Below are 22,863 nucleotides of genomic sequence, written 5' to 3'. Positions count from 1 at the left end.
CTCCAACCCCCTCATATCCATGTACACATCCAACCTTCTCTTAAATGACAGAAAGGACCCTGCCACAACTAACTCCTCTGAAAGATCATTCCTTTCTGCCACCACTCTCTGAGTGAGGAAGCATCCTCTAACATTTCTCCTAAAGTTTTGCCCCCTTACCCTTAACATGAAGTACTTAAATTAATTCTTTACATCCACTAATCCCTGTGTTTTTTTTAAAGTTCTGTATTGTTTTGCAGCATACTTATCAGTGTGATGTTCATTTTCTATGGATGAAGGATTTTCTTGAGAAATCTTCAAATTTAAACTGAAGTTGTGAGTATACAATGTGCTTTTGGTCTCAAAAATGATGCATAAGCAATGAGTCCTTGCACAAGGAATCAAAACTAGTTTTACTGTCAATCACATTTTGGATGACGTGGGTCATCAGGAATGTGTCCATTACAAGTAATGGATATTAAATTCAACAAATGAGAGCATATTTATTTCAAAGCTGGTAGGTTGCATTTAAAATGTGCTTTCTGATTAACAAGTTTTCTTTCCTCAATCTTTACTTATAAATAGTTGACAGATGCACCAAAATGCACATTAGGCAGAAGGTATCATCATTGTTTCTTTAAATTAAGGAGAATGTGCTGTTCGTTATACTTCAATTTTTAAATAACTGAGTGGGATAAAGTTTGGCATCATTTGTAGAGGGCATTCATTGATTACTAACACTTGCAAACAATTAAGTTATTTTTTATTTGTTTGGTTCTAACAATATACTCATGTAAGATTCCAATTCTAAGTTACCGACCAGGTTTTACACAGCATGAACACACAATTGGGCGGCATGGGTTTGTGGGCTGTTACCGTGCTGTATGTCTAAATTTAAATTTAAAGCTATGCATTGAAATAATGTTAGACAAACTTCAATCTGTTTCAGTTTGTTAAATGTTTCAGTTTGTTAAAAGTTTGATATATTTTGAAAGCATATTTATCTCAATTTGGTAATAGCAGACAAATAAATTTAATGGTGACTCCATGCATGAAACCTCATGGGTGATAATTCCTAAATAGATTTGCCAGCACACATACTGTTATTGTGGAGTACATCTAAATTACTGAAGGTGAAAGATATTTAAGAATTCTGGTAGAATCAAAGTTCAATGGTCTAATTATAGACTATGGGATTACATACTGCAGAAATTAAAATGCCACTTCTCAACTTTCTCCAGCCTTCTTTACAATGATTCCTGTTTATGAACATGCTCCCTGCAAAGAAGAGGAGATATTCAAGTGCTGAAGATTGTTCAGAGAAGACTGCCCTCTGAAGGTTGACACGAGTCCAGACTTAGTGTGAAAACACAAGAAATTCACAGGCTTTGAGCCTGGAAAACAGAATATTACAAGGAAATATTTTGGAAGGATAAAAGATAGGAAAAAATAAACTCGATCAGGGCAAGGAAAAACTCTTCAAGCAACTAAAATATATTTTGTTTGGATTAGGACATTTTTAACACAAACTGTTGCAAAAAAAAAAAAGACTTTTGAATAGAGAACAAGGGATAAAACCTATCAAATTGTTAACCAAATGGATGCTAGAATCTGAGGACGGGGAAAGAAAATAGTAGTTAATTAAGGCAGTTGGAATAATTTTTTTAATTTGTAATTATTTTGCAATCTTCTTTAAAAAATTAAGTTCTCAGTACTTGCTGTGCTTTGGGAGACAGTTGTAGTTCTGTGCCAGGCTTCAGACGAATGCAATTCTCTGCAGGAAGCTGAACTAGCAGGAATGCTGACATGCTTCTAGCTACTACTCGAAACCTATAGAAATGAACAATTAGAAATTTTAATATGATATAAAGCAGCACTAAAAGGTTTTGTTTTTAAGTATTGCTCAGGAAAGGCAACTAATTAGAATCCTAAGAAAATGGATTTATAGAACTAGACATTGGGAGATGTGATTAAGCATACTTGACCTGAAATATTGCCTTTGTTTCTCTTCTCACAGATGCTGTTTCAAGATTCTTTTATTGTTAGGTAATAGAACAGATGTAATATTACTCGAAATTGCATACAGTCTGTTATCATCAGTAAAATTACCAAGCACCCCTTACAGTCAGAGAAAGAGAAGCAAAAGAGAGTTCCTTCAGAAACACAGTGCCTGTGGATTCACCTCCAGCACTCCTGTCGCCTCTGAAAATTTCAGACCAAATGATTGGCAAGCCAAGCTCAAGATCCAAACCTCTGACAGGAAGCCTTCAGCGTTCGAGACCCCTCAGGCACTCCTCCCATCCATAGCACCCTCTCACAACCCAGTTCTGATACCTGGTATCCCTTCAGCCAGTCTAGAGTTAGTCTCCAGCAGCCTGGTGTAAATTCTTTGACTGCAAGTTTCCCCAAGTTTGCGTGGGTTCCTTATCTTGCGTTACCAGCAATCTGCCACTTGCTCTTCAGCCACAAAACTCCTCACTGGTCTGCTGCCCTGATCACTGATGCAGTGAGCTGTCTTCTCTGGTTCTCCTCAAATGGGGTGTACTCCCTGTTTTCTGGTACTCTGCAGCAGCCCTTTGCTTTCCCAGAGTCTGCATCCCCTTAATCTGGTTTGGAAGAAGACATGTGTATAGCAAGCATAGGAAACATGGAGCTGTTACGAGCCCAGAGGACCCCAAAACTCAGTAGCAATAGATAGTCACCAAGACAAATGATTGCTTAAACAAAAGTTGCTTTTAATTATCTTTAAACATGAAAATAGAATCACACTTTAACTTATCACTATTGACTTACTTAACTAACTTAACCCCCTTCTAATTCTAAGTGTACATGTAAGTTCTTTGGTTCACAGTCCAATCTCACTTCTCATTCCTCCAAGTTCACTGGTTGCAGGCAATTCTTATACTATGCACAAAATTTAACATTTATAAAGTTCACCAGACTTTGGTGCTTGAAAAGTAAATGGTTACCACTCAGGAAGGTTCTTGTTGTTTTTCCAGAGAGAGATTAGTTGTTCCAGAACATCCACAACTGATTTACTTCCATCAGCCACTTCAGTGTCTTACTGATAAAAACTGCCCCTTCAGGGTTCTCCAGATGATAACCTCTTTCTTTCAGGTTACCACAGAGTTCCTTTTTGTTTCTCTTATTCCAAGTGAAACATTAGACAGCCAGTCCTCTCCTCTTGCATGAACCAGAAGGGCTTTCACCAGGCCGCCTTCCAAAAGGCTTTCCACAAGTTTGTTCCAGTCCCAGCTGCTGTTACATTGTACAAATGATCTCTGCCTCTCTCTCTCTCTCTCTCACACACACAGCCTGTATGACCCCCTCTGCTTGCAAAACCACATGACCCTCTTAGAACAACCCCAGACAATCTGCAGCTCCAACAAGATCTTTCATCTGTTGCCTTTTGTAAACAACAATCCATTAGTGAAGTCTCTTGGGCACTCTCCAAATCTCTTGCAAAAGCTTTGGAGACGATATGTCAAGCATTAGCAGAAGATCCAGTATTTCAAATAAGATCTGTTTTAAAGTGTTTGTATGTAACCTACTCTAACAAACCTTTCCCGATTTATCTCCCAAAAATGTATCTATATACTCTGTCACAGAGCAAATGAGGTACCATACCTAAAAAGTATAAAAAATGCAAGAAAAACCTTAAGAAATAAGGAATGCTAAAAGACATGAGGTTGCATTGGCAGACTATGTGAAAGAAAATCCTAAAGATTTCTACAGTATATCAAGAGCAAAAGGATAGTAAGAAATAAAATTGGTCCTCTTGAAGATTAGAGTGGTCAGCTTTGTGTGGAGCCAAAGTATATGGGGAGCATGTTTGGCATAGCGGTCAGTGCAACATCTTTACAGTGTCTGTGATCAGGTCCGGGGTTTGAATCCCATGCTGTTTATGTTCTCCGTGTCATCTTGGGTTTTCCCTGAGGGCTCCAGTTTCCTTCCACCTTTCAAAATGTAGGTTAATTGGGTGTAAATTGTGCAGCAAGAACACGTGTGCTGAAATGGCCTGTAGATCTAAACTAAGATTAAAAATTAAATCTTAAATTTTTTTCTTCGCACAGAATCGTGCGAAGTAATGAAAACAACCAGCGAGGTCATGGAATCTATACAGATTAAAGGAGGAGGAGGAGCTTTAAGTCTTAAAACATAGGAGGGTGGATAAATCCCCAAAGCTTGACAAGATATTCCCTCGAATCTTGAGGGAGGCTAGTGTAGAAATTACAGGGGCAAGGAATCGATTGAAAAAGATACTGAATTCGTGGAAAGATATTCATCTTAATACAGTTTACTCGACCTATTAATGACAAAGATAAATTCTTCCATTTAATCAAATCAGCTTTAATCTTTCTCATTAGTGGTATGTGATTTAAATTATACAATGATTGAATATTTACATCAATCATTATCCCTAAATACTTAATTTTATCAGTCCAACGAAGTTTAGTAATTTGTTTGCACTGGTCGTAATTTTCTTCAGAAATTGGTAATATTTCACTTTTTATCCCAGTTCACTTTGTATCCTGATAATTTACCATATTGTTCTAAACATTCTTGCAAGTAAAATAAAGATCGTTCTGGATTAGTTAAATATATCAGAACATCATCCGCAAATAGACAAATAGATTCATCATCTACTATCTTTATACCTCTAACATTCTCATTCTGTCTAATAGCTTGAGCTAACTGTTCGATGACCAACGCAAATAGAGCTGGCGACAGTGGAGTTGAACCTTGATGAGTTGAACACGATAATTTAAAGAAAGAAGAGGTTTGACCATTTGTCGCCACCCTAGCTACAGGATTATTGTAAAAAGGGGTTCAAACTGATATTTCTCCAACACTTTAAATAAAAAATTCGATTCGACCCTATCAAAAGCTTTTTCAGCATCTAATGCAACTACCATTGGTAGGTCACGTTGCTGACGTGAAGCATTGATCAGTGAAATCACTCTAAGAATATTATCAAAAGCATACCTATTTTTAATAAAACTATTCTGATCAGCATGTACCATTTGTGGTAAATACTTAACAAGTCTATTGGCCAGTAATTTCACTATTATTTTATAATCCACATTCAATAAAATTGGCCAATATGAAGCTACTTTTAAAGGGTGAATCTTTTTTTGGTATAACTTGTTATTGCGCTTAAACACAAATCTGGTAAGGCTTGTTCTTGAGTTACCTGATGAAGAATGTCCATAAATAAAGAGGACAGATCATCATAAAAAGTTTTATAAAATTCAACAGTGAACCCATCGTCTCCTGGAGATTTCCCATTAGGCATTTGTTGAATAACATCCTTTATTTATAAATCTGTAAAAGGAGAATCCAGTTTCCTCACATCATCTTCCCCTAATAATGGCAAATTTAATTCTGACAAATAAGATTCAATGGAACCATCTTCTCGAACTCCCTCAGAAGCATATAATTTCTGATAAAATGTTAAAAATTGGTCATTGATTTCCTGAGGTTTAAAAGTAACTGAATTATTTTTCCTTACAGCATTAGTAGTTCTTGATGCTTGTTCTGTTTTCATTTGCCAAGCCAAAACTTTATGGGCTCTGTCCCCTAACTCATAATAACATTGTTTAGATCTATGAATCAAACGTTCAAATTGCTATGTTTGTAATGTATTATATTGTAACTTCAATTTTGTCAAAACTGCTTTATTATCCTTTGTACAGTGTGTGCTGTTTTGATCACCTGATTATAGGAAATATATCAATACGATAGAAAGAGTGCAGAGATTTATTAGGATGTTGCCTGGACTTCAGGAACTGAATTAAGTTTAAACAGTTTAGGACTTTATTCCCTGGAGCGTAGAAGAATGAGGGGAGATTTGATAAGGTATTTAAAATTATGAGGGGCAAAGACAGTGTAAATGTAGGAAGGCTTTTTCCACTGAGGGTAGGTGACAAAGGATTAAGAGTGAAAGGGGAAACGATTCTATGAAAGGAAACAAGGACCAGGAGAAACAGTAGGTGAATACTTGGGATCGTTGCGCAAACTAGTGGAGCATTGTCATTTTGAGCAGTTTCTAAATCAGGTACTATGAGACAGATTAGTGATGGGGCTGGCAAATTGCCAAGCAAGGCAAAAATTATTAGCAATGGATGAAGATGTTTCATTACATATTGCATAGAGGGCTGCCTGCAGCTCTGAAATGGCAGATAAAAACTTGATGTGGGTCAACCAGACCTACTGGCCAGGAGGTCTTCCCGCCAACAATGCTTCTGTTGTGGGAAATACAACCACCGACCAGAAAACTGTTTCTTCAAAAATTCTAAATGCAACCATTGCAAACAGAAGGACATATCAAAGCTAAATGTCCACTTCTAGACCACAGGTGGCCTGCAAATAAGCAGGCAGCTAAAGTCAAAACAATTGCAGAGAGAGAGGCAACCTAGCATCGATGATAACAGCCTAACAGCTGACCTTCAAGCTCTTGAAATTTCAGCTCCTGAGATATTACACATCTTATGAATAAATGGAGGAAGGAAACACAGCAATCTTTATGCAGCTAAAAATAAACAGACACCCCTGAAGATGGTGTTAGACACAGGGGCAGAGGTGTCCCTAATGCTGTTACATGTAAAGGACCACTTGCTACCACGCCTCCCAGTAAGAACAATTGAAATAACTTGAGATCTGTTACAGGAGACAAAATAAAAGTGTTTGGAAAATGTACAGTCCAAGTACAATACAAACAACAGCAACCAAGAACACTCTCTCTCTCTACATTGTAGATACCCAGAGACCAGCACTTTTTCGAAGACTGGCTGGAAATCGGTTCAATACTAAATGCAAACCACATGGACACCTCCCAGCCAGGACTTGACAAATCCTCAACAACCACGTAGTGGTTTTCCAACACGAACTGGGGAAAATCAAAGGTGTTCAAACCAAACTGCAATTAAAAGATAAAGCAGAACCAAAATTCTTCAAAGCCAGAACAGTCCCATTTGCTATGAAAAGGAAAATTGAGGCTGAAATAAACTGACTAAAACATGAAGGCATATTAGAACCAATACAATACAGCGATTGGGCAGCGCCCATCATACCCGTACGAAAAGCAAATGGTGAGATTTGCATTTGTGCTGATTATAAAATCACCGTCAATCCATCACTTAAAATACCTGAACACCCCATGCCCAAGGCAGAAGAATTGTTCCAACCACTAAATGGAGGGCAAAAATACACAAAACTAGATTTGTTACAAGCATAGCAAAAGATAGAATTAGACAAAAGAAATCAAGGGAACATGTGACAATCGATACCCATCTGGGACTATTCTCTGATACGGGCATGCCTTACAGAATTTCAACAACACCTGCGATTTTTCAAGCAACAATGGACAAATTACTACATGGACTCTCAGTTGCGTGTTACCTTGATGATGTCATCATCATGGGCTGAAACGACAGTGAACATTTACAAAACCTTGAAAAAGTTTTAACCAGAGTACAACAGGCTAATATATGATTACAAAAGGATAAATGTGTCTTGGGTGTACAATAGACAATGAGGGGGTGTGAATGAAACCAGCAGGAATAGAATCTGTTTGAAGGCCCCATACCCAACCAACAAATTGGAATTACAGTCCTTCCTAGGACTTGTTTTCAGTAGTGATAAACATATCCCTAATATTCCTACACTATGCAGCCATTGAACCAATTATTAAAGAAAGATCAAACATGGTATTGGAACACAGAAACTAAAAACACAGTTGATCAACTAAAGGAAATACTAATGTCAATAAATAAGGTGCTGATCCACTACGAACCTAGTAAAGAAGTTACACTAGCCATGGATGCTTCACCAGTTAGACTATGAGCGGTACTATCCCAAATCACAGAAAAAGGTGAGCAACCAGTAACTTGTGCTTTGTGAACATTAACCACGAGCAAATGCAATTATGTCCAACTAGAAAAAGAAGGATTGACAATAATTTTTGGTGTAAAAAAAAATTCCACCAATATCTTTTAAAAAACTTTATTTATTCATTCAAAAAACAAATAATATGACATGTACAGCAATTAAACATGAACACTAAAAGAAAAGAACCCCCCCCCTTCAGCCAACTCTCCTAAGGAGAGCCATAAAATTAAAAAAAAAAGTTAAATATACATATTAAAATCTAATCAATATAAATTGAAATGTAAATATTCAGAGTGTAACCACATTAATAAAAACATTATAATTATCATGCGAAACATACTTAATTTTTTCCATTATTAAACAATATTTCATCTCATTATGCCATCTATTAATATCAATCATATTTGTATCTTTCCACATACTAGCAATAAAAGGAAAAATCTTTCTCTGTCGGATTAAGACGTCTCCAAATATCTACTAAATTAAGGTCTTTCATCAACGCTTGGACCTGGATTGCCATCTTAGATTTTTTTTTAACTTTCTTCGGAGATTTATCTAATAAAGGTTCCAAAACACAAAATCACCACCAACTAAAATATTATCATTAGCTTGACCCAAACATAAAAATGCATCCGAAATAAAAACTTCACCATCTGCATTTGGAGCATAAATATTAAGTAAAGTCCAAAATTCACTAAAAATCTTACAATTCAATTTAACAATACATCCTGTCTTTTCCTCCATTGATTGTAATTCAAACGATAAATTTTTATGTATCAAAATTGCTACACCTTTAGCTCTAGAATTAAATGAAGAAGAATATACATGTCCATTCCAATTCCTTTTCAATTTACACTTTCCTTCACATTCAAATGTATTTCTTGTAAAAAGGCAATATCAATTTTCATTTTCTTAATATATGCCAAGACTCGCTTACATTTAATCGGACTATTTAATCCTCGAACATTAAAAGTAGCAAACCTCAACTTTGGCATATCTACTATTATTACTAAATACCAATAATATCTTTATATAAAAACTCAAATCAACATATATAGGCCCTCCAATTAAAAAAAAAATCACAAATTAAAAACTAAATAAATAGAATGATAAAGAAAAAAAGAAAATCCCCCCCTCAAAAAAACGACCAAAAGGTAGTCATCCCCTAAACAAAAATTGGGTGGGGGGGGGGGGGTCACCCACCAGTAGCTGATGATTTCAATGATTTCAAAGAAAAAATAGAATAAGAAAATTCTTCTTTTCATCCAGAAGATTCCAATCTCGAAAATCCCATTTCAGAAGAAGGTAGACTCTTTCCATTCCCGTTTTTCCCATTTCTGTCATTTCCAGAGCAACCAGATTTTTCTTTAGGAGATAATGGTGGACTACGTCTTTGTCCTCTTATATCTGGCAATGAATCAGCAAAAATCATTGCTTCACGATCAGTTTCAAAAAACTGAAATTGATAGTCTCCATAAAACACCTTCAACACTGCAGGGTAACGAAAAGTAGATTTATAACCTTTACGCCACAAAACTTCTTTAACTGGATTGAATCGACGTCGACGTTGAATGACCTCTTGACTCAGATCAAGATAAAAAAAGACTCTGCTATTCTGAATCAATAATGGGGTTTGTCGTTGTCTCGCATTTTGTACTGCAAGTCGAAGTATTGCTTCTCTATCCAAATAACTCAAACATCGAATTGGTGGTTGACCAGCTGAGGGTGTTCTTCTTAAAGGTCTATGGGCTCTTTCCAGTGCCAATCCCCCAGAGAAATATTCTTGCCCTAATATTTGCGGAATCCTGACTTTAAATAAACGAAAAGGATCTTGTCCTTCTATACCTTCTAGCAAACCAACAATTTTCACATTATTCCTTCTGCTTTGATTTTCCAAATAATCTATTTTTCTTTCTAGCTCCTTCTCACAATCTCCTAATTCTATGACTGATTTTTCCACCTTCAACACTTTTTCTGTGTTAGAAGTCACTTGTTGTTTACAGTCCAAAAAAGCAGTCTGAAATTTTTTAAATTCTTCATAAGATGCATCCACACGTGTCTTAACCATATTTAATTCTGAACTTATACCAGCATTCATTTGAGCCATTTTATTAATTTGAGATCTCAACAAAGGTTTTATAACAGCTTGAATAACTTCATTTAATTGCATACACTGTAATTCAGTAAAGCTCAGCTCTGCTCTCTCTGACATAGTGGCAGAACAAGGTAACTGCAGCTCCTGGTGCAACTCAACTGAAGGCATTTAAAAATTTTTACTGCGGGTCTGGACTCCCAGTGACGGCACCCCGACTTCCTCAGGGGGTCACTGCTGGTTTCCCCCTGCTTCTCGTTTTTTCATCAATTTACGAAGAAAAATTATTTCTTCAGATTGAAATGCTACCTGATGCATTTTCAACAATGGAGTTGTCTTCCTGTGTGCTCCTTCCATTGAAATCGAAAGGCTTTCCAAATTGGGATCCTTCGTCCAGAGAACGGGTAATTCCAGCGCCATCCTTCATTTGGTGAGTAATAGGTATTTTTTTTTCCAATCCCCACAGGCAATCTTTGGGGTTTAGACAATGAAGAGATTAAGCCTGGGGATGTATCAAGCCTTCTAGGCCCCAAATCTTCAGCCCTTTGAAAATGTAACTTCTTATGAACTTGAGGTTTAGTCTTTTTACCATTAGTGGCCATAATTCCTTAATACTTTAAACTAAAATTTAAAAAGTTTAAACTTGAAAACAAAGGGTTAACAAACAGGTATTTAAAAGTCTGGGGCCGGAGAGGTCGAGATTGCATGTCTAGACTCTACGCCATCTTGCCACGCCCTCTGTCCACCAATATCTTTATGGAAAAAAATTCACCCTGATCACAGACAACTCGCCTCTTGGTTTAATCCTGGGGCCACACAAAGGTATACCAGTATTAGCTGGAGCCAGAATTCAAAGATGGGCCATGCTACTAGCGGTGTATAACTGTGATATAAAACATAAACCAGAAACACTCAACAGCCGTGCAGATGCCTTATCACGCGTGCCGCTACCCGAGACAGAACAACAAGAAGAAATTATTAAATGGACAGCAGAGGCAGCAGCCGTCAACCAAGAACAACTTCAACCACGTCCCATCACAGCTGTGACAGAATATAGATATGTTTTTGGGAGCTAAATTGGGGCAGGTGTTATTAGTGTAGGTCACATACAAGCAGTTTAAAACAGATGTTATTTAAAATATTGGAGCTCAGGTAATGCTAAACACGTCGGGGCCTCAGAGCCTTTTCAAAAGCCTTGGAGAGTGCCCAAGAAATTTCACTAATGGATTGGTTGCTTACAAAAAGGCAAGAAATGAAAGCTTGTCGGAGCTGTTTTCTGTCTGGAAGGGAACTTGCTGTTCTAAGAGGGTCACGTGGTTTGCAAGCAGAGAGAGTAAAACAGGGGTGTGTGTGTGAATGAGAGAGAGAGAGAGAGAGAGAGAGAGAGAGAGAGAGAGAGATGAGTTCTAGAGTTTTAAGATGGGTTGTGCGTACTTAGTTCAGCCTGGTCAAAGCCCTTGTGGAGAGGACTGGCTGTCTAATGTTTCACTCAGAATAAGAGAAACAAAAAGCAACTCTGTGATGACCTGAAAGAAAGAGGTGATCATCTGGAGAACCCTGATGGGGCAAGATTCGTCAGCAAGACACTGAAGTGGCTGATGGAAGTAAATCAGTTGTGGATGTTCTGGAACGACAAATCTCTCTCTGAAAAACAACAAGAACCTTCCTGAGTTGTAATCATTTACTTTTCAAGCACCAAAGCCTGGTGAACTTTATAAATGTTAAATTCTGTGCACAGTATAATAATTGCCTGCAACCAGTGAACTTGGAGGAATGAGAAGTGAGATTGGAGTGTGAACCAAAGAACTTTTCTGAACTTACACACATTTCATACACGTGCGCTTAGAACTAGAAGGGGGTTGAGTTAGGTTAGTTAAGTCAATAGTGACAAGTTAAAGTGTGATTCTGTTTTCATGTTTAAAGATAATTAAAAGTAACTTTTGTTTAAGTAACCATTTGTCTTGGTGAATATCTATTGCTGCTGGGTTTTGGGTCCTTGTAACAGAGCCCAGATGATTGGAAAGGAAACACAAAAAGAGGCAACGTTAAGCAAGATCCTATACTTTACTCTCAATGGGTGGCCCAAATCTGAAGTCATTCCAAAAGATCTAAAACCTTACCACACATGTTGCCATAAACTATCAGTCGAAGAAGGATATTTACTATGGGGTACCCATACAATTATTCCAGCCAAATGGCAAACTACCATGCTGGACCATTCACAGGTGAGACTTTCCTAATAGCTGTGGACGCACACTCCAAATAGCCAGTAGTTTCACAGCTGTAAAATACCAAAGCAGATCCCATGATTGACTTGTCTACGAGCTAGCTTTGCCACTTACAGATTGCCCCATGAATTAATTATGGAAAATGTGCCTCAATTTACATCAGAACATTTAAAAATATTTATGTGCGACAACAATATCAGATGTACTTTGTCCGCACCCTATCACCCAAGTACTAATGGGGAGGCAGAATGTTTTGTACAAACATTCAAAAAAGCAATGAAAACCATGAAATTTTTAAATGCTTCCCTAACATACAAAATTGCAGATTTCCTATTGGTGTATGCTGCATTCTACCACAAAACGCACCCCAGCAGAACTAATGTTTGCCTGCAATCTGTGGACCAGGCTGTCTACAGTTCATCCAGATCTGGGTTTCAGGTTGCAAAGAACAGCATTGTCACAAACCTCACCTAGAACACTGGAAGTGGGTGAGAGTGTTCTGGTACAAGATTCTTTCTTTGGCTTGGCTTCGTGGACGAAGATTTATGGAGGGGGTGAATGTCAACGTCAGCTGCAGGCTCGATTGTGGCTGACAAGTCCGATGCGGGACAGGCAGACACGGTTGCAGCGGTTGCAGGAGAAAATTGGTTGGTTGGGGTTGGGTGTTGGGTTTTTCCTCCTTTGCCTTTTGTCAGTGAGGTGGGCTCTGCGGTCTTCTTCAAAGGAGGTTGCTGCCCGCCGAACTGTGAGGCGCCAAGATGCACGGTTTGAAGCGATATCAGCCCACTGGCGGTGGTCATTGTGGCAGGCACCAAGAGATTTCTTTAGGCAGTCCTTGTACCTCTTCTTTGGTGCACCTCCGTCACGGTGGCCAGTGGAAAGCTTGCCATAACACGATCTTGGGAAGGCGATGGTCCTCCATTCTGGAGACGTGACCCACCCAGCGCAGCTGGATCTTCAGCAGCGTGGACTCGATGCTGTCAGCCTCTGCCATCTCGAGTACTTCGATGATAGGGATGAAGGCGCTCCAATGAATGTTGAGGATGGAGCGGAGACAACGCTGGTGGAAGCGTTCTAGGAGCCGTAGGTGATGCCGGTAGAGGACCCATGATTCGGAGCCGAACAGGAGTGTGGGTATGACAACGGCTCTGTATACGCTTATCTTTGTGAGGTTTTTCAGTTGGTTGTTTTTCCAGACTCTTTTGTGTAGTTTTCCAAAGGCGCTATTTGCCTTGGCGAGTCTGTTGTCTATCTCGTTGTCGATCCTTGCATCTGATGAAATGGTGCAGCCGAGATAGGTAAACTGGTTGGCCGTTTTGTGTTTTGTGTGCCCGATGGAGATGTAGGGGGGCTGGTAGTCATGGTGGGGAGCTGGCTGATGGAGGACCTCCGTTTTCTTCAGGCTGACTTCCAGGCCAAACATTTTGGCAAAACAGGACGTCAAGCGCTGAAGAGCTGGCTCTGAATGGGCAACTAAAGTGGCATCGTCTGCAAAGAGTAGTTCACAGACAAGTTTCTCTTGTGTCTTGGTGTGAGCTTGCAGGTGCCTCAAATTGAAGAGACTGCCATCTGTGCGGTACCGGATGTAAACAGTGTCTTCATTGTTGAGGTCTTTCATGGCTTGGTTCAGCATCATGCTGAAGAAGATTGAAAAGAGGGTTGGTGCGAGAACACAGCCTTGCTTCACGCCATTGTTAATGGAGAAGGGTTCAGAGAACTCATTGCTGTATCTTTCCCGACCTTGTTGGTTTTCGTGCAGTTGGATAACCATGTTGAGGAACTTTGGGGGGCATCCGATGCGCTCTAGTATTTGCCAAAGCCCTTTCCTGCTCACGGTGTCGAAGGCTTTGGTGAGGTCAACAAAGGTGATGTAGAGTCCTTTGTTTTGTTCTCTGCACTTTTCTTGGAGCTGTCTGAGGGCAAAGACCATGTCAGTAGTTCCTCTGTTTGCGCGAAAGCCGCACTGTGATTCTGGGAGAATATTCTCGGCGACACTAGGTATTATTCTATTTAGGAGAATCCTAGCGAAGATTTTGCCTGCAATGGAGAGCAGCGTGATTCCCCTGTAGTTTGAGCAGTCTGATTTCTCGCCTTTGTTTTTGTACAGGGTGATGATGATGGCATCACGAAGGTCCTGAGGCAGTTTTCCTTGGTCCCAACAAAGCTTGAAAAACTCATGCAGTTTGACATGCAGAGTTTTGCCGCCAGCCTTCCAGACCTCTGGGGGGGATTCCATCCATACACAAGATTAAAGACAATATAAAGACCCATGGGTGGTAGGAGTAATCTTACAAAAATTGAGCCCCTGTTCATTCTCATGGGGGTCAGATTGTAAAAGCAATACATTGACTAATTACGAGCAGTGACTGACAGTAAGGTCCATGAACTGCCTCATGAGCTGGAGGAGGTGGAACCAGACCTGCCATGGCTTGCCCTGACCATCCCACCACTCAGGCCAAGTTGATGGGGGTGGGTGGGCAGAGACGGTCGCAGAGCTGAGGAGTAACTGAGATACGCAGCCAGGAGGACAGCGAAGACAGGCAGTCGCCGCTGACCCGACTATCTACGCGTCCCGAGCAAAGACCGGCACAGCAAACACCGAGGCGGTTCAAAAGAGAATGAAGACCACTTGAATGCTTTAAGGACTACGTGCCCTGATTATTATTAAATAATTTCCCTTTTATAATTATAATTACTCATGAGATGTATTCTAATTCTCACTTGTAGCCCTGGGCCCGATGTAATCTTATTAGTTCGAAGGAGACCAGTCAGCATTTATCGCACAGGGGTATATCCCGGCCCTCTGCTGGACATCATGATGCTTACATCATGGTGTCACCCTTCCATAAATATAACCCCGTGTTTCAGTAGCCATGTTAGTCTAATAGAAGTAAAGGATGAGAAAGCATCACGTCTCCGAGTCTTAATTGTACGAGTGCATACTCAACAGCTTCAACCATGTACAAACTTGGGAATGCAAGTAAAAATAGCTCAACTACTGCACTAAGCTTGGAGTAATTCGTAGCATTATTTACATTGCTCCAAGAGTCACTGAGACTTTTTACTTTTGAACAAAGATTTAGCTTCAAGATCCACACACATATCAACGAATTCATCTTCTAAATGAGGTTCAATGTTTGGATTTTCCATTTCCAAATCAAACAATACAATAATCCACTAAGATACGTGCATTTTCTCAAGGTCCTTGAGATGCACTTTAAAGTCTTGCCTTAATTTTTCAAAGAGCTTTATGTCCATCTCCAGATTACAGTCTAAAATATTTTCATCTTCTTCCAAATGCCATAAGTTTGAAAAATTCTTAAAATCCCTCAGTGCCAATGAAGATTTAAATAGGCCTATTTTTACTTGGAAACCTATCGGGATCATTCGAGCTTGAACAATTGTAGCATCTTTACCTTGCAGACGTTTCTGTACTTCATTAAATTTTGAACATAGGTCTGTCAAATAGAACAGATGGTTTTTATACTTTTTCAACTTGTCACAGAGATGGGGCCACCTCCATAAAAAAACTTCACATTTGAGTCATACAAGTCAACAAGTCTTTGTAAGCTCTCACCTCTTGACAACCACCTTGCCTCATTGTAGAAAAGTAATTGATTTAAAGTTTCATCATTTTTTTCATATATCATTGTGAATTGAGAGGATATGCTTTAATTTTATTGACTGACCTGATACACACTTTTAAGGCATTATGCAGTTCACCATTGAATTTCTTGGCAACAAGATGGTGTCTGTGTTATACATAGTGAACAGTATGCATAACATTGGGAACCTTTTCCTTGAGTAAGGTGGCAAGTCCTCCGTAAAGGCCAACCATTGCTGGTGCACCTCGGTAGCTACGGCAGTAATATTCTTGAGGGGAACATTGTGTTTCTTCAAATAATCCTCCAAACATCGAAAAAATATCTCACAATTTGCATCACCTTTAAGGTACTTGGCAAACAAAAACTTGTCAACAATGCACTTTAGGCTTGGATTATAATACTTCACAAAGGCCATGGAATATTTGCATTGCCGAAAGTTGCTTCATCGAGTTGGATGGAAAACTTGCAATGTTGGATGCCAAGGTTTTCTCCACATCATCAGCCATCTCATCAATATGTTGTTGTACTGTATTTGCACTTAATGGCATTCATTTTAGAACAGGTTGAGAGTTTTTCTTCATAACATTTTCAATCTCATCTTTAATTGCTGGTATTATAATCACACTAACGGTATAGGATTTTCCTTTCTTTGCTATATTAAGGGAGATACCGTATGATGCCTTCAGTCTTCCTTCATTATCAGCACTGGCAGGTGCTTTAAAAAATGTCTTTAAATTTGGTCGATTTCTGATTTTTTTCTTTCAGTGCCTACAAAACAATCAAGATCTTTGTTTTTCTTATCAGAGTGAATCCTTTTGAGGTGGTCTTTCATTTTCGCAGGTTTTATTACTGAGAGTCTTTTCATATAACAGGAATTATAGGCATTGTTTCATTAGTAAACAGAAGTACGAATCCAAATTTCAAATATTCTTGTGAATACTGTCGGCATTTATTGTTAGCATTAGCCGCCGCCATTGTGCTTACGAGAAATATGGAACGTTTACACAGTAAATGCATAGTTATCAGTTCACTGACACCACTCTGATAGCTATGGGTGTTAGGTATCCACTGGCCGTCTCTGGACTAGTTGGTGCCATTAGCAGGAAATTATGAGGCCACATCCCAGATTTTCATTACATACTTGTAAATAAAGCTATGGCTAAGCTAAAATGTTACAAGACTACAATATTAATGATGAATAATACAGTTAATACATTTATCGAGTATTTAAAAAATAAAACATATGAGTAAAGAAAATCCAAGTCAATGCATCCATGTGGAAATGTAAGGTATAACAACAGACCACTGTCTTGTGACTATATTATTGTAACTATATTATTATCATTATGTTTCAGTAAACAATATAAAATAAAGACAATAAAAACTAATTATACATAAATCAGAAATGTGTATCAGCAAGTTGTATTTTTTATGCTGACCCCAAAGTTCAATTGACCCCCTTGGATAGTCCTATCAACCCCCAGGGGTCGATATTGACCACTTTGGAGGCCCTTGTCTAGCATTATGGTTCACTGACATTCTTCAGGGTAGGAAATCTGCAACTCATATCTGGACAGGAATATAGATGACTCCAAATCCCCCCCACCACCCCCCACCCCACCCCCACCCTCACCCCCACACCCACAGAGCGTGGCCGGTTAAGCTCATTCCTTTAATAGGGCTGGAAAGGCTGCTTTTATACTGTTCAAGTTCCTGCTGTTTTTGCTGATTGACTGAGTCATCCATATGAATAACAATAGCGGGAGGGAACATCCATGCATACGAATACCCTTCTTCCCCAGCCTGTTTCTGCTGAGTTAGCTGGGCAGCTTGACCAATGCCACTTTAGGACTGTTGGTCTGATGCTGCCCCAGCTTCTACCCCCGTCGGTTCGTTGTCCTGGGAGTCGCTTTAGCGATCTCTGTCCATGTCTGCTGCCGCGCGATGAGCCGGCCGAATCTCCGCAATTGCGGGCTGCCACAGTTCACTTCAAAAAGCCCCAACAAGGGTAATTAGGCATAGGTATTAAATTCCATTAATACCAACAGGATGGCATTAAATATTGTGTGACTTCAATATTATATAAATATGTTTACATATTTCTTAAAATATATGTCATATTATGAATTTTATAAATTTGGTATATAAGATCATATTTGAAATAAGAAAGCACACCAAATTGGCACAAATAATCAGATTTATAGTATACAAAAGTAAAATACTGTGGATGTTGAAAATACAAAACAAAATAGTTATAAAAATTAGATATGCAATAAACTTGTGCTTCTTTTTTTTAAGCATGGTAACAGACCCTTTCTGTCCACAAGGACTTGTCACCCAAATATCCCAATTAACCTACAGCCCCCATTCATTTTGAAGGGTAGCAGGAAACTGGAGCACCCAGAGGAAACCCAGGGAGAATGAACTGGTCAGAAAGCTGAAAGAACCCAAGGCAAATAAGATTAGAAAACACACATCTTAATACTATTTTACCAGTGATTTTGTAGAATGGTTTGATTAGATTTATTTTAATAAAAATCAAATATGAAACATTTTACTTAAACAAGTATAGTTAACATAATTTACACAAATATGGAAGAATTTAGGCAGCATGATTTGTGTAATGTTATTACAGCGCCAGATTCCTGGGTTTGAATTGGCACTGTCTGCAAGGAGTTTGTACGTTCTCCCCGTATCTGTGTGAGTTTTCTCTGGATGCTCCAATTTCCTCTCATATTCCAAAGATGTATGGGGTTAGTAATTTAATTGGTCACATGGGTGTATTTGGGCAGCATGGGGTTGTGGGCTGGAAGGGCCTATTTACTGTGCTGCATCTTCAAATTAAATTTAAAAATGTTAAATATCTTTGTGAACATAAAAATATAGCAACTCATTTTTTAACGTTTGAAAATATTACCAATTTATAAACCACTGGAGACAACGGGGGAAAAAGTTATCTGGCTCATTTTTGTTAGATTTCACACAAAATGACCCACCTATTTGTAAGTGGAGATTTCCTTCCAAGACCAATTGCACCCAGAATTCCAGAAGAGAGCCTTTCCTCTGCCAGATGACTCTGTTTCACTTGCAATGTATTTAGTATCCTCATCAAAAGTTCCAATCCAGTTGCATCATTCTGCTCAAGTTGGATCAATGTCAATTGCAATAATTTATGCCACCACAGGAACAGTTTAACTTCATTGTTTGCACTGTTGTTAGAAATTGGCAACATTAATATTCAACAGAGATTCAACTCTCACTTTAATATTTAGCAAATAATTAGTAAATTACTAAATGGATATTAAAAAAAAATCACCACAATCAGAGAACTTTTGGGCTCTAGTTTGAAACTAGAGAAAATTGGAGCAGGAGAAAGCCATTCAGCACTTGAAGCTTCTCCACTAGTCAGAATGATTATGTGACTTCAGTATCCTTTGACCACTAATTTGTTACCATGTACTTGCTACTTTGTGAAACCACCTGCCTTCCCAACCCAATAAAGAAACTACAAACATCAGAAATGACTGTTCGTAAAAAAAAGATAAATCAAACAGACTAAATTTGAAAATAAAATTAAAAATGCTCATCTCATCACCCTTTTTGTTTTCCAATTCTAATGCTAAAATCGTTCTCATTCATAATGCAAGATTTTAATCTATATATTAATGAACTGCAAGAACACTGAGGGTGACCTGATAGAGGTTCATAAGATCATGAGAGGACAGTCAGAATCTATTCCCCAGGGCAAAGATGTCACACACTGGAGGACATGTATTTAAGGTAATGGGGAGGAAGTTTAAGGGAGATGTGTGGGGCTATTACTTTACAGAGAGCATTAGGTGGCAGAAGTTGTGGTGGAAGCAGATAATATAGTAGCATTTAAGAGGGTTCTAGATAAATGCATGAATATGAAGGGAATAGAGAGATAGCTATCAGGGGCAACCTGCATTATTTTAGCTTGATTTGGACATCATCTTTGGCGCAGGCATGACTGTTCTATGTTCTATATCATAGAAGAAAAACATCAGGGATTGTTTCATAGAGCAGTACGTTGCAGAACCCACCCTAAAATAGGCTATTTTACTTGCAAAGAAGATGATTTAATAATAGATCTTGTGGTGAAGGATCCCCTAGGAAGTAGTAATCTATTCTTGATACAGTTTGAAAGGAACACCCCAGGTCTAAAACCAATGCTTTCACCTATAAGGGAAATTACAATATTCTTAAAGTCAAATGCAGAAGACATCCCCAGCCTGACGTAGAGGGCATGTCTTTCTGCTCTGCATTTTGTAATTCCTATTCCTTTTGTCTGTGTTCTTGTTCTCTAACTGTTCTCATTCACTCAATAATGAGATAACTGCTAGCAGTTTATCCCCATCGTCACTCCAGTTTTATCCTAAAAAATGTCTTACTGAAGTCCATACAGACAAAGTCCAATGCTCTGGTTACATAATCCTCTGAGTAAGTTCAATTTTAAATTTCCCTAAATAAAATCACGCTACCTATCCTTCACCTGCAGCTTACACACCTCTGTTGTCTCCTTCTCAGTTTTGACTTGGGGTCTTTGACCCAAAACATTAATTCTGTTTCTTTTACTACGTGTGGCCTGAACTGTAGAATATTTCCAGCATTTTCTGAAGGGTAGGATTTATGTATATTTGGAAGGCAAAAGCTGATTATGGTTAGTCAGTAAGGGTTTTTGCAAAAGAAATCCTGCCTCACCAATTTCAGGTTTTTGACAAAGTAACTAAAAAGACTGATGAAGGCAGGGCCATAGATGTTTTCTATTTGGACTTTACTATGGCATCTAGTGAGGTCCCACATAGTATGCTAATCGAGAAGGTTAAGACACATGGGATTCAAGGCAGCTGGATAATTGGATCCAAAATTGGCTTGATGATAGGAGGCAGAGGGTAGTGGTGAAAGGATGCTTTTCTGATTGGAAGACTGTTACAAGTGCTGTACCACAGAATTGGTGCTCGGTTACTTGTTGGAAATGATATTTCTTAACCACTTGGACATCAATGTAGGAGGTATGATTAATGAGTCTGCAGATGACACAAAAACTGGTGTCATGGTTGACAGAAATGATGTCTACGGTTTGAGCAAGATATAGATTAGATGGAAAATTGAGTGGAGCGTGAAAAAAGTCAGTGATGCATTTTGACAATCAAATAAGAGTCAGGCACCAAATAATGCTGATAAACTAAGGGTTCAAGTGAGAACCTAAGAGGGCATATCACCAAAGGGAGATTCTCATTTGCAGGGACATAGTTTCAAGTTAAGGGGTGGGCAACTTTGAACTAAGTTGCATAGAAACATCTCTACTCCAGAGTTGTGGATGCTAGATTATTGAGGATTTAAAGAATTGGGAAGTATTCTGAAAGGTCAGGGAATGGAGGCTACAGGGTATCGGAATAGAGGAGGATTAAGGCCTGGGATGGATAAACCATGACCATATTGAATTGTGGGAATGACAAGGTGGCCTATTTAGCTTAATTTAGACGTACGACATGGCAAAGGGCCCTTACGGCCCATGAGTCTGTGCCGCCCAAATATCCCAATTAACCTACAACCTGCTTATGTTTTGAAAGGTGGGAGGGAAACCGGAGCACCCAGAGGAAACCCACGCAGATTTGGACAGAATGTACAAACTCCTCACAGACAGCATCAGATTCGAACACTGGTTGCTACCTCTGTGCTAACAACTACAATAATCATGTCAAAGAATATTCCTATTTATTTTCTGTTCTTACTCTTTGTAACTCCATTATCTCTTTTGAAAATGGGAAGAACTTAGTATGTTTGCAGACTGAAAAATGTGCAATTGATTTTAAAGATCCAATTAAAATAAAGTGCAAGAACATTAAAAACTTCCTTAAAAATTTCATATGCACATTTGGACTTAAAAATTGTTGACATTTGATGGTCTCTGCAGACAGATTTGATTTAGAATAAAACCTGATCATGTTCAATGGTTTTAACAAAAATACTTTTAGTGATTTAGGAAAGTGAACGAACACTGTTTTAAATGCAATTCTAAAACAATGAAAGAATACTAATAATTGAAAAGCAAAAAAGGAGAGATGCTGAAAACCCAAAATAAGGTAACCCTACTTCAGTTATGAGACACAATAACTTTTTCTTCATATTCCTGTTTAATAAATTTTGCTTATTTTGTATAATTTCCTCCATGGTCTTGTTAGGAGAGAGAATGAGGTACAACTTTTAGGAGCATTAAAATGGGCAGGGAATTTGTGTGAGGTCATGATATTTTGCTGACAAAATGCACAGGAGGTGTGATCATCCCTCCCAATGCTTTCAGTGATCATGACTGAGAGAGAATGAGTCATCCTTTAGTATTTATCTTCCATTCAGGTAAGAGATCCAGCATTGTAGTTAATTTTCACTGCCCTTGTCTGATGGAAATGGGATCACCATCTTGTTAACATCAATCTACGTTTATGGCACCACTTTTAAAGATAATTTGCCAGGTGTCAAAAGTAACTGCGAGAAGAGAAAGAGATGTAGACATTTTAATATATAGAGTCTAATGATGTAACAAGTATCCTGGTTTAAATTTTACCTCGCTTCAGGTCCACTGTGCATATTCACATGTTTCATGGATAATGCGTTTATACATTGGAGTAAAACAAAAGTCTGCAGATGCTGTAATTGTAATAAAAACACAAAATTGCTGGAAGAACTCAGCAGGTCTCAATGTCCACAGAAGGTAAAGTTATATGACCAACGATTTGGGCCTGAGCCCTTCGTTAAGGTTGAGCAAAAAGCAGGCCTGTATTAAAAGGCTGGGGGAAAGGAGCTCAGGCCAACAGGCAAAAGGCAATTATTGGACAAGGATAGGAGGACAGTAGAGGAAAGGTGAGAATTGATTGGGGGAAGGGGGGTCTCTGTGAATGCAGAACTGGAGGAAAGGAGACAGAGAGAAAGGGAGAAAATATGACAGCTAGAGGAAACAGAGATAGGGAAAGAGAAAAGGGGTGTGGAGGCTAATGGAAACCAAAGTCAATGTTAATGCCATCTGATTGGAGGGTGCCCAGATGGAATA

At 38.7% G+C, this 22,863-nt stretch overlaps 1 protein-coding gene across 4 annotated transcripts in view; it reads right to left on the bottom strand.

Annotated features, from left to right (window-relative positions):
* Positions 1-22,863, bottom strand: part of epg5 (ectopic P-granules autophagy protein 5 homolog (C. elegans)) — a 184,822-nt gene that overhangs the window by 5,370 nt on the left and 156,589 nt on the right. For 2 of the 4 annotated variants that reach the window (XM_069924245.1, XM_069924246.1), the window contains exons 42-43: positions 18,791-19,003; positions 1,695-1,809 (exon numbers count right to left, since the gene is read on the bottom strand). In XM_069924245.1, coding sequence (XP_069780346.1) covers positions 1,695-1,809; positions 18,791-19,003 — 328 coding nt within the window. Of the gene's footprint in view, positions 1-1,694; positions 1,810-18,790; positions 19,004-22,380; positions 22,464-22,863 lie in introns of those variants that run through there. The other 2 variants (XM_069924247.1, XM_069924248.1) reach the window with 2 other exon arrangements.

This window comes from Narcine bancroftii, chromosome 3, assembly GCF_036971445.1.
Source record: "Narcine bancroftii isolate sNarBan1 chromosome 3, sNarBan1.hap1, whole genome shotgun sequence".
Classification (NCBI taxonomy): Eukaryota; Metazoa; Chordata; class Chondrichthyes; order Torpediniformes; family Narcinidae; genus Narcine; species Narcine bancroftii.
The sequence above is the reverse complement of the archived record's forward strand: the minus strand, read 5'-3'. Positions and strand labels throughout refer to the sequence as shown.